The sequence below is a fragment of the Schistocerca serialis genome, chromosome 1 (genome assembly GCF_023864345.2).
Source record: "Schistocerca serialis cubense isolate TAMUIC-IGC-003099 chromosome 1, iqSchSeri2.2, whole genome shotgun sequence".
Lineage (NCBI taxonomy): Eukaryota > Metazoa > Arthropoda > Insecta > Orthoptera > Acrididae > Schistocerca > Schistocerca serialis.
The window spans coordinates 1,187,297,945-1,187,310,307 of record NC_064638.1 but is presented as its reverse complement, the minus strand read 5'-3'; the positions used below and the strand labels follow the sequence as shown (position 1 = coordinate 1,187,310,307).

Below are 12,363 nucleotides of genomic sequence, written 5' to 3'. Positions count from 1 at the left end.
TGCACTGCTCTGTATAGTATATAAAGTATTAGGAAAAATCATGGCTGGGTGGTTAAGAACATACGTAGAAGAGCATCTAGGTGGCTACCAGTGTGGTTTCAGAACTAATAGATCCACTACAGATCATATTTTCACTATCGGACAGATCCTTGAAAAATGTTAAAACATAAGTGTCCACCAGCTGTTCATTGATTTCAAACAAGCTTACAGTAGTATCCAAAGGGATCAACTTCGGAAGGCAATGCAAGAGGCAGGAGTCCCTAACCAAATGACATGATTGGTTCAAATGACTTTGAGAAGAGCAGTATGCAAAGTAAAGATTGAGGGCAATTTATCGAAGCCATTTGAAGGTAATCAAGGACTGAGGCAGGGTGATGTGCTCACCACTATTGTTTGTCAGCTTGGAGAGGGTAGTGCGAAAGAAACAAAGCAACGACCCTGGGAACACTGTTTAATAGTGACTCAGGAGCTTGCATTTATGATTATATTGATTTGTTATCCAGGAGGAAACAGAACCTGGAAAAAGCTTGAAAAAGTAGAAAGCTATGGTGCAGAGATGAGACTGACCATTAATCAAACACCAAGTAACATCTAGGAAAAGATACAGTGAAGGAGAAAGAAGCATGACTTTGAACGGAAGAGAATATGACTGCCTTGAGAGCTTAAAATATCTTGGGTCACTGGTAACTGAGAATGATATGACAGAAGACATACAGGCAAGGATTGCAGCTGGCAACAGGAGCTACTTTGCACTGGTTGAAGTGTTTAAAGCAAGGAGCCTTAGTAGGAATGTGAAGCTGATTGTGTATTGTACAGTAGTTAAACCTGTGGTGATGTATGATTTGGAGACCTGCACTATGACACAAAATGAGTTGTTACTGAGATGGGACAGGAAGATACTTAGGACAATCTTCGGAGCCAGTGAATGATAGGGGTTTTTGGAGAATCAGAAATAAGATTAGTTGTACTACTACATTGTTTGGAACATGTAGAGAGAATGGTGAACAGCACAGTCAAAGTTTTTCAAAGGAAAACGTGATGGATGTTGTATAAGGGGGCAGACCAAAGACCAGATAGCTAGACAACATGGAGGAGGAATTCAGAAGGATGGGAGCTAGAAGACGGAGAGCAAAGGCAGCCAGCAGAGAAGAGTGGGCAGAGATTGTCAGGGAGGCCAAGGTCCTACAAGGGCTGTAGTGCCAAGGAGTAAAGCCAAGTCAAGAATGAGTGGAAAAGGCAGAGGAATGTTAATGTTGAAAGTGGTTCCATGTGCCTTGGGAATTAGACAAAATAGATCAAAAATAGTTATTTTGAAGTGTTTTGTCTATAATGTTTCCTATAGTTTGAAAAAGATTGTTGTGCAGGCTGGGGATTTTGTGTTGAACTTGGTTTTTGATACCGATAAGAGTGTGGACAGATACTGTAACAGTTACTTTTTTATGATCCAGGCCTCTGTATTTTTGCATGCATTTTACCACTTTTTGTAGTGAAATTCATAGTTGAGCATTTATTCTGCCTATTGGTTTCATTCAACGTCTAATTCTTCTAAATAGTTTGACACAACGAACTTTGTTTTTTCAGTTTCCATACTGTGATGGCACACATAACAAGGTCAACCAGGAAACTGGAGACAATGTGGGTCCAGTCGTCCTTAAACATAAGGAGTAAAACTAAGACTGATGGTGTAGATTGTTATCTAGGTTGGCAGGCAGCTTTCTTTTGTTTGTTCCTTCCTGCAATTTAGAATGGTATAAAAATACTGAGTCCTTAACAGTGAAAGTGTCTTAAATGTCATTGGTGTAATCAATTATAACAATACTACTGGATTTTAATTGAAAATTGTTGAAGTGCCAATCTGAATTTGTGCCTGAATATGTAACAATAGATGGGAACCTCAAGCAAAACATGAAATGTTACTGAAATGCCTCTGCATGTGTTGTTGTTGTAGTGTTTGATTGTTTAGTAAACAGATTATTTCTTCACATTGTTGTTGATATTTAAAATGGTATCTAGAAACATTGTGGTTAAGAATTGTGTGATACAATGTGCAAGGAAAACTGAGTTAACTACAGAGCACTTTGGTGCAGAAGGATTTGTGTTATAGGAGCTGATAGGCCAGCACTTTGCCGTGCACAAATTGCATACTGTGAATAATATTAAATAAAACAAATGGGAATTCAGATAAGCTGTGAATCATTAATACTTTAGTTCTATTGCCCTTATGTAAAGAACAACATGAGGCAGCACTTTCAGTTCAGGAGTTTATCATCAGTTTCATATTAACGTGTTCATGTTGCCTCAGACATTGACATTGTGAACTAGAATAAAATTGCCACTGTTTCTAGCTACTTATGTAAATAGATCTCATGTGTATATTTTTAGACAAAATATTTATTAAAATTAAGATGCTTTCTCACACACATTTGTATTTGTTTGGAAATCCTCAAGTGTTGAAACACGATTCTAATAAAATTAGTAGTGTGTGTTGAATTTGTGATATCTAAGGAAACAGCTTTGTATATATAAGAAAATATTGAGAATTGTGTGATACTTCCTGTCACATTGACCTAGGTAGTTGAAATTCGTCATCAGGGGTAGTGTTGAGCAATGGAAGTTCCATCCCCAACCATTCCCTCCCCCTGTGATAGCATCACCATTTCTTCCCCTTCTGTCTAAAATTAGAAATTTATAGTTACATTTAACACCCCACAAGACTAAAGTTTTCATTATTTAAAATTTTTATTTTAAAATTTCTCTGAACAGGCATCTTCACTCAATAGCAATGAGAGCTAATAATGCCATTCACTGTAGTCTTTATCCACAGAATATAGTCAACAAAACAAAATAGTATTTTCAGATGAGAACACAATGATAAGTTGCATACAACTCTTTAAGGTAAAACAAGAATAATAGCTGATCATTCACACTGAAATGATGTGTAACACAGTACTTTCAAATTTCTTTCCTTGGTAAGTGTGTGCTAGTGAAATTCAACATGCTTAAGTTAACAGCATTTTCCACTCCTTTGCTTCTGTAAATAACTGCTTGCTTAAAGTACTAACAGTAATGTGTGTTGTGTCTTTGTGTCTTTACATAGTGGATATTATTTAGCACCATACCTCTCTCCAGCCTGTTCCTTATGTCAATACGTGTGCATGTAGACTGGCATTCAATTCATTGTGCTATTGTGACTGGGGGACCTTGAACATGTTTCAGCTTTGCCTCACATTAGTGATGGGGCAATTGGCTAGTTTTCACAACAGATTGTTTCTTTGTTCAGTTTGTTTTTTCATTTAAATGAAACTAATCTGTTACTATGGCAGCCCTATATTAATGTTTTTACTCACACTCTGGATTTCAGTGGTTTCAGTTACTGTGAGAACAGACAGACAGGTGTCTCTAAATAATTTAGGAGTAAAGGAGACCTCACCAGTCAGCAGGAGTGTTGAGCCGTCAGTAGGTACATGAAAAAAGAGGAAAAACTTTACTTCTCTTACTATATTTGGCACAAGTCTGTTGGATAAGTCAGTTACACTGAATATTTGTCACTAAGTCTCTGGGTTTGAGTGATCTCACGTACATACTTTCAGCCTTCAAAGTTTCACATGAACTGTGACTAAGATTGGGAGATGAATAAAAAGTATTTCTTAATTGAAACGTGAATTTTTCATACTTCTGGCGTTAAATGTGGGTTGGTAATTTGTAAAGGTTTAACTGCAGGTGCTATGTTTTAAATTTTTTTTTAAGTAAATGAAAATTACTTCATTTAAATCTCTTTCCACTGGTTAGCATGCAATGGACAGTTTCAGTAAATGCTGAGATGAAGTGAGCAGATAGCATTTAAGATAAGTTTTTAAAAGGTTTCGTGATTTAATCACTTGCTTTTCAAGCATGTAATACAACTTGTCGAGCGGCCATGATTTCTTACATACCCCACCAGTGAGCATTTCGGCACTTAGATCCAGATACAAAGTTTGCTATGTAAATGCCTATTCATAAACATATCTGAAAAAATGAACTAAACGGAACTTACTGGCATTCAATAAAAAGCAAATATTGGAACAATATCGGTGGCAATAAGTGTTATGGGTACAATCAACAATGATGATTAAACAGTGCCAAAACAATGAAATACTGCTGCTTGAAATTGGTTGCACTCGGGATTGGGCAACTCAGATTGTCACTTTTTATCATTTGAGAGCTCTGACGACTTTCACTCAAATGAGTGGATAGTAATATGGCACGTAAAACTGCTTAATTGAATAAGTTGTTTTCATTCAGTTGTTTTCAAAACTACTTGATGTGTACCTGCACAACAAATTTTCCATAGTGAATATTTGCATTTATTTTCAAGAATTTCTGGATTAAACTATTGTAGTACATTTTTGACATATACCATTTCCTATACATTGTTTATTTCGTGTGTGGTGAAACTGATTGAATCACATACGGTAGAGCATTCAGTTCGTAAAAATTATCATTTGTTCCAAATTGATTACTGTGCTCAGTGCTATTTCTGTGGTTGCTGAATGCAATACAGCAGTGATTCCATGCAATATGGATTCAAGTCTCTGCACCAACACCTAGGTTCACACTGGGCAAATTTGGTTGCCCAGGCCTGATTTCACTATCAAGGTGCTCAAACCACTGTAGCATGATTGTGGCATTTTGCCTGCTGTCTGCTGGTATACTGCATTACCATTGCAAAGATCTCAAACATGGAGGGAGGGTAATGTAGTCTACTGCTGTCATGGTGCCTTGAATTACCCTTTGAAGTCCATGTGAATGTTTACCATAGCATAATACTGTCCTGACAGTCAGTGTTGGTGTTGCAGTGCATGTTTTGAGTAGTCACTTGCCTAGATTATGGTGAACCCAAATGTGACAGTGTGTATGATATAAAAAGAAATGATTCATTCAGCAGGTTTGGATTGCTACACAGTCAGACTTTTATAATCTTGTGTGCACTGCAATCATAATTATTTTTTTTTGTTGACATGGGAGTACATAGGGCTATCTACTGCGGTGCCCCATGTTTGACAAAGGGTGCAAAATGGTGTTTCAGGAAACACTTTTGCCTGCACTAGCATTGTATTGCATCAGATCTGCCACAGTTTGTTGGCTAATCTGGTTTACAGACCAGACAACTGTAACCTCCACATTCTGTGATTAGGTATGGACATCCAAAAAACTGTCACCTACCTATGGTGTCACTGTCAAAAACAACTTTCCATAGATGCTCGCAACAGTAAGGTGTGAACAGTTGACTAGTTTCACTGCTTGCAAGATTCCCCAAGACCCAGACCATAACAAACTGCCCTTCCTCAAAACTGCATATGCCTGTAAATTTTCTTGTTTGTGGCCTGTATTGTCAATGTAATGATTCCCCACTTCTCTGCCCTATTTACGTAGTTTTCTTACCATATTGGTTCCCGTAGTGTTACCAGGTAGTATTTGGTCTCTATGGGCAATGATCATAAAGTTTTGGCTCATCAGTTGTTTGTTTCAAAACTACTATCTGTATTAGTGATTAGGGTACTGTGCATTTAACCCTTGTTGAAAAATACTTAAAGTACATAACTTTTAATAAAAATTAATACAGGTATTGCTATAAGTTGCTAAGTTTTAAGAGAGAAGTTATAGGGTATGGAAAAAAGAACCTTCATTGAATTAAAAGAAACATAGTAAGCATATATTTAAATTGTTAGTCGGGTGTGTCCCTCTGTCCGTCACCTTCTTCCCCTTCACTCGTCTGCCTCAACCCCCTATTGTCTATCTCCTCCTCCCTCTGTCTATCTGCCCCCACCCCTCCTTCCATCTCCTCCTTGCCTCATGTCTCTTGAATTGTCATATAATGATATAATTTCGTAGGTACATTCAGTAGCATATGTGGACACTGTCTGTTGAGTGTTCTGCGAACAGTTAGTAACAAAGAAGTAATAAGTGTGAACATCATGACATCCTGCCTGATGCAGCAGTTTTACTTCATGAACATTGCAAACAAAGTGGTGGTTTTTTCCTTTCATCATGTGGGGGGAGGGGTGCCAATGAGAGAGTTTTGTAAAGGTTTCAAAATAATGTGTAAAGTTTGTTGCAGGTCACTAAGTGCTCTTTCTAAAGTAGTGGATGCAGAAAAGCTGGGCATTTGCATTGTAGGCTACACTTATTTTTTACCCCCTACCTCTTTGTTTGATATCTTTCTTAACCCCACAGCTACTCTTCGTAAACAGTAAGTGATATATATGTACCAAGTTTAGCTGAAATTGGTTCAGTTGTTTCAGAGAAGAGATGGAATATATGAATATACATACATTTTTATAATGTGTATTAATAGATTTTGATGCATTAAAGCCTATAAGGTGCCATAATTTCTGCTCAGTTACTTGCAAAAACCCCCATGAAAATCTGTAGTAGTTATGGAGATCAATTTGACACACAGACATAACACAGATTTATTACATAAGTGATGACATTTGATATTTGTGGAGGAGAGAAGCTTCTCTCTGAAAATCAGTATGGTTCTTGAAACACAGCATGCTTCATTTGTATCACCTTGCAAACAAGATGCAGATGAACAGGTAGATAGTGTCTTAGTAGATTTCTGTAAGCTGTTACACTGTACATCTTCTATTACTAACAAATACTTACTGACAAGAGAAGTCTCTCTGGTCAATGAGGCATTCAGTGTTCCAGTTGCATTTAGAAGCAGTAAATTTTCAGACTTCGGAATAAAGTTCCTGAATTTACTGCCCTCCAGGAAGCGTGTGGCACGCAAATTATTCTCGGGACTGAAACCTGGCTGAACCCTGAGATAGGAAGTTCTGAAATATTTAGTGAGGGTTGGAACATGTATTGGAAAGACAGATTAGACACCGTAGGGGGTGGTGTCTTCATTGCAGTTGGCAAAAATATTGTCTACTGAGGTCAAAGTAGAGTGTGATTGTGAAGTTATCTGGACACGTTTAACAGGGCTAGGAGAAATAAAGCTAATTGTTGGGTGTTATTACAGGCCACCAGGTTCCACCGTGACAGTTCTAGAATCATTCAAAGGGAGTCTACACTCTGTATTGCAGAAGTACACAGATCAAGCTATATTAGTCGGAGGCAACTTCAACCTACCTAGTATAGACTGGGATGTCTATGGATTCATTACAGGTGGTGCAGACAAGCCGTCGTGTGAATTACTTCTGAACACATTATCTGAAAACTGTCTCCAGCAGCAAAATCGACAGCCAACGCGTAATGGAAATATTTTAGATCTGGTAGCCACGAACAGACCAGACCTCATCGACGGTGTCAGTGTTGACAGAGATTAGTGATCATTATTGTCATTATGACTATGGTTAAGAAAGTTAAAAAGTCAGTCAAGAAGGCCAGGAGAGTATTCCTGCTAGAAAGAGCAGATAAGCAGTTGTTAGCATCCCACTTCAGGTAAGATGGATGTGGAAGAATTATGGGCAAATTTTAAACACGTTGTAAATCATACATTGGAGAAGTATGTGCCGAAAAAGTGGGTTACGGATGGAAAAGACCCACTGTGGTTTAGCAGCACAATTCGGAGAATGCTCAAGAAGCAAGGACAGTTGCACTCGTGGTACAAGAAAGATCGGGAGAATGAGGACAGGCAAAAGTTAGTAGAGATTCGTGCTGCTATAAAAAGAGCAATGTGCGAAGCATACAACCACTACCACCATCATACCTTAGCAAAAGATCTTGCTGAAAACCCAAGGAAATTCTGGTCTTACGTAAAATCGGTAAATGGGTCGAAGGCTTCCATCCACTCAATCACTGATCAGTCTGGCCTGGCAACGGAAGACAGCAAAACGAAAGCTGAAATTTTAAATTTAGCATTTGAGAAATCTTTCACGCAGGAGGATTGTACAAACATACCGCCGTTTCTCGTACAGATTCCCGTCTGGAAGACATAGTGATAGACATCCCTGGGGTTGTGAAGCAGCTGAATGGGTTGAAAATAAATAAATCGCCAGGTCCTGATGGGATTCCAATTTGGTTTTACAGATAGTACACTGCATTGGCTCCTTACTTAGCTTGCATTTATTGCGAATCTCTTGCCCAACATAGTCCCGAGCGACTGGGAAAAAGCGCAGGTGACGCCTGTATATAAGAAGGGTAGAAGGACGGATCCTCAAAATTACGGACCAATATGCTTAACATCGATGTGTTGCAGGATTCTCGAACATATTCTCAGTTCGAATATAATGAATTTCCTTGAGACAGAGAAGTTGCTGTCCATGCATCAGCACAGCTTTAGAAAGCATCACTCCTGCGAAACACAACTCGCCCATTTTTCACAAGATATCTTGTGAACCATGGATGAAGGGTATCGGATGGATGCCATATTCCTTGACTTCCGGAAAGCGTTTAACTTGGTGCCCCACTGCAGACTCCTAACTAAGGTACAAGCATATGGGATTGGTTCCCAAATATGTGAGTGGCTCGAAGACTTCTTAAGTAATAGAACCCAGTACGTTGTCCTCGATGGTGAGTGTTCATCAGAGGTGAGGGTATCATCTAGAGTGCCCCAGGGAAGTGTGGTAGGTCCACTGTTGTTTTCTATTTACATAAATGATCTTTTGGATAGGGTGGATAGCAATGTGCGGCTGTTTGCTAATGATGCTGTGATGTACAAGAACGTGTTGTCGTTGAGTGACTGTAAGAGGATACAAGAAGACTTGGATGGGATTTGTGATTGGTGTTAAGAATGGCAGCTAACTCTAAATATAGATAAATGTAAATTAATGCAGATGAATAGGAAAAAGAATCCCATAATATTTGAATACTCCATTAGTAGTGTAGCGCTCGACACAGCCACGTCAATTAAATATTTGGGCGTAACATTGCAGAGCAATATGAAGTGGGACAAGCATGTAATGGCAATTGTGGGGAAGGCAGATAGTCGTCTTTTGTTCATTGGTAGAATTTTGGGAAGATGTGGTTCATCTGTAAAGGAGACTGCTTATAAAACACTAATACGACCTATTCTTGAGTACTGCTCGAGCGTTTGGGATCCCTATCAAGTCGGATTGGGGGAGGACATAGAAGCAATTCAGAGGTGGGCTGCTAGATTTATTACTAGTTGGTTTGATCATCACGTGAGTGTTACAGAAATGCTTCAGCAACTCGGTTGGGAGTCTCTGGAGGAAAGGAGGTGTTCTTTTCGTGAATCGCTACTGAGGAAATTTAGAGAACCAGCATTTGAGGCTGACTGCAGTACAATTTTACTGCCGCCAACTTGTATATCGTGGAAAGATCACAATAAGAGAGATTAGGGCTCGTAGAGAGGCATATAGGCAGTCATTTTTCCCTTGTTCTGTTTCGGAGTGGAACAGGGAGAGAAGATAAACTGCAAAATCAAATGCCAATTGAAATACATTCTTGGGGTTGGCAACATGTGCCAGGCGCTTGCCAGGAATATTGAAGCATAGGCTGACACCCTGGAGTAGATAGCTTAATAATAAAATGCATTTACATTATGAATATTCTAGTTCCTAATTTAATGTTAAAGCCACTGCAGATAGCCCTTAGTCTGTTACCCTTCTTGCATATATTTTATATTGCCGGAAGAAATGTACATCCACAGGCTGTACATATTTCATTGTTTTTGGTGGAATGATCATATCTTCACCTGCAAATGAAACATTTGCTGTTGTCGTCCATCTGAGCTTCTGTCGCAAAGGAGTAGACATTTCTGGTTATTTGAAACATTGACATTAATGCCATTCAGGAAAAAGGATTTTAAATTGTTTTTGACATTTTCCCAATTTTGTTAGCCTCCAAATGTATGTATGGAGTATTGTCATGAATAGCCTTCTTAATGTATAGTGTTTTTAACTTCCAGGCCTAAATTTGTTCCTGACGACGAATAAAATTCTTTTTTTCAGTGTCCACTCACCTAAAATTCCGTCATCTGTTTTATAACTGAGATGCATTGTGTGCAAACTGGATCAAGGCAACTGATGATTTGTTTTCCCTTGTTACAAATAATGTTGCACCACAAGTTAATTCATAATTAAATCCTCTTTGATCAGTGTTCCAAATGCAGTTTAGCTGTATGTGGAAGCTTGCAGTTCTCCGGTTCACTTCGACAAAATGGGCCCCAGACTGGTGAACATCTTGATCTTCCTTTCTCTCTGGCTGTCAGGAAAGCAGTGTCTATGGCACATCCTGTATCTTTGAGACGTGCTGTGAAAGGTACGAAACATTTAAAGCTTGTGCACCCAACATATTTTTCAATTGACCAAAACTTCTGTTGCCATTAATGGACACATTTTCCTTGGTGTTTGATGTGCTTTTTATAGATGGATGTCTTTTCAGTAATGAGCTTTAGGTTGGTATTTCACATGGTGTATGAACACCATTAATATGTTAAATGCAGTTTTCTGAAAAAATTTTAAAATACTAACAGTATTGAATTTCTTTTCTGGTGAAAATTCATAGTTGCAAGAACTGTTGGCTCCTCTTCGAGGAGTATAGTTTTCACTGCTGTCACTAGCATTACAACCTTTCAACACTATCAATCACATTATTGTTTATAAAGCCCTTTTCTTCATCCACTATCCTATCGATGTAGTTTCAGTTAAACAGTAAAGTTAATATTTATGTTTCTGAATAAATAGATCCACCAAAAGCATTGGGAAAGTGCCATTGCCCTGTGGTATACTGTCTTCCGTTAGATAACACCTTCTTAACTTGGATGCCACAATATTTAGAATGTACCAAATGTTAAGTGCCATTCATTTTTTCACTCTATGTAAGACAGCACTGACATGTGTACTAAACATGTCAACTACCTGCTGAGGTTACTGACGCTGTGTGGCGAAGCAAGCTGGGATATTTTTTGCTTCCGCTCTTGTTTCGCCATCTGCCTCCTTAAAATTCATTTTTTACATCCGACTGACTACCATTAACATACGCAGAGTATAATCTGCATCTTCATAAAAGAGAAAGGTTAGCTCTTAGTCTTTTAGAATATAAAAAAAAATTGTGCTTGACGTATAAACAAATATAAATACTGTAATAATTGTAAACTTTTGCGAGATGAAACACTAGCAGTTGTAATGTATCTATTTGGCTCTACTCGAAAACATGTTAGCCACGCCAGCCCTTAATTTCAAGGTAATTAACAGTTTTGTTAAAAGTATTGTTTGCATAATGGTATTCGTTAATTTCACAATTTAAGCAAATGATTCGGCTTAACTCTTGTAGTAGAAGAAACTGTCAAAAATCAGTTTTTCGATGTATTCAGTTAACTTAACGAGTTAAATTTTAATTGTAATTTCTGTGAATTTAACGTCGAACAATTTGTAGTTCCAGTCCCTACTATTGTGAGGATATAAGAGCCTGGTTTTCGGTCATGAGACAGTCAGTCCACGTCAGTTTCAGATGAGAAACCTGTGTTAGTTAAAACAACAATAATGCATCAATGTAACTGTGAAATAAGTGTTAAAACAATGACAGTGTCTATTCTATATGTACCCGATTATTCCAAAAGAACTGTGAATTATGTGGTTATGTTCTTTTTTTACTGCTCGTAGATATTCAACAGTAAACTATTGTAGCAGTATGTGGATGTTCGCCTGAAAACTATTAATGAGGCTTACTGAAAGCTGAACAATAGTGCACTGGCCATATTAATGTGTATATGGGAGGTTGTGAAAAGTGAAATTAAACAGTGAAACACAAATGTGCACCTGCTGGCTGAATCATTTACTGTAGACGGTACTGCAATTCCACCCCTATTTTTTCAGCCGGTTCGTTGACACCGAGTACAACAAACGAAGACACAAAGGTGAACAGTCACAACTGGTGTGAAACACCCCCCCCCCTCCCCCTCTTCAGACTGCAAGTGCTGTTGTGTACAAACCAAGAGCAAAGCAATCACATGCTGTTGCAGGTGTGGTGAGGAGTGTGAGATGTCTGTTTACAAATATTGTAATACAAATTCCTGCACAAGCTGACACACATCCCTTGTAAGTATCCGTACAAATATGTGATTGGCTGGAGGAATATTTGGCTAATAGAACCCAATATGATATTCAGGATGGTGAATGTTCCACAGATACAAAAGTAATATGGAATGTGCGTCCGTTTTCAGTACACACAAACAATTTAACAGATAGCACCAACAGCGCTATAGGATTGTTGGCTGACACTGCAGTTTTGTATAGGGAAGTATCATTTTTACACAATTGTGGCGAAGTTCAGAAAACATATCTAGCGGATGTAATGAATAGGAGCTATTCAGAAATGTGGTAAAAGTTAAATTATGTTAATACCATGACCATTAGCACCTGGTTACAAGATTTTTGCTGAAAATCTTGTATGTCATGTCTAAGTACTGGT

General features: G+C 38.3%; 1 protein-coding gene across 3 annotated transcripts in view; it reads left to right on the top strand.

Moving 5' to 3' along the window:
- The window catches only part of LOC126418823 (CDGSH iron-sulfur domain-containing protein 2 homolog), a 104,020-nt gene that overhangs the window by 58,687 nt on the left and 32,970 nt on the right, over window positions 1-12,363 (top strand). For 2 of the 3 annotated variants that reach the window (XM_050085804.1, XM_050085783.1), the window contains exon 4: window positions 1,582-2,185. The exons of the other annotated variant lie outside the window; for it this stretch is intronic. In XM_050085804.1, the coding sequence (XP_049941761.1) occupies window positions 1,582-1,668 (87 nt within the window). In that variant the 3' untranslated portion in view covers window positions 1,669-2,185. Of the gene's footprint in view, window positions 1-1,581; window positions 2,186-12,363 lie in introns of those variants that run through there. 3 annotated transcript variants of the gene reach the window in all.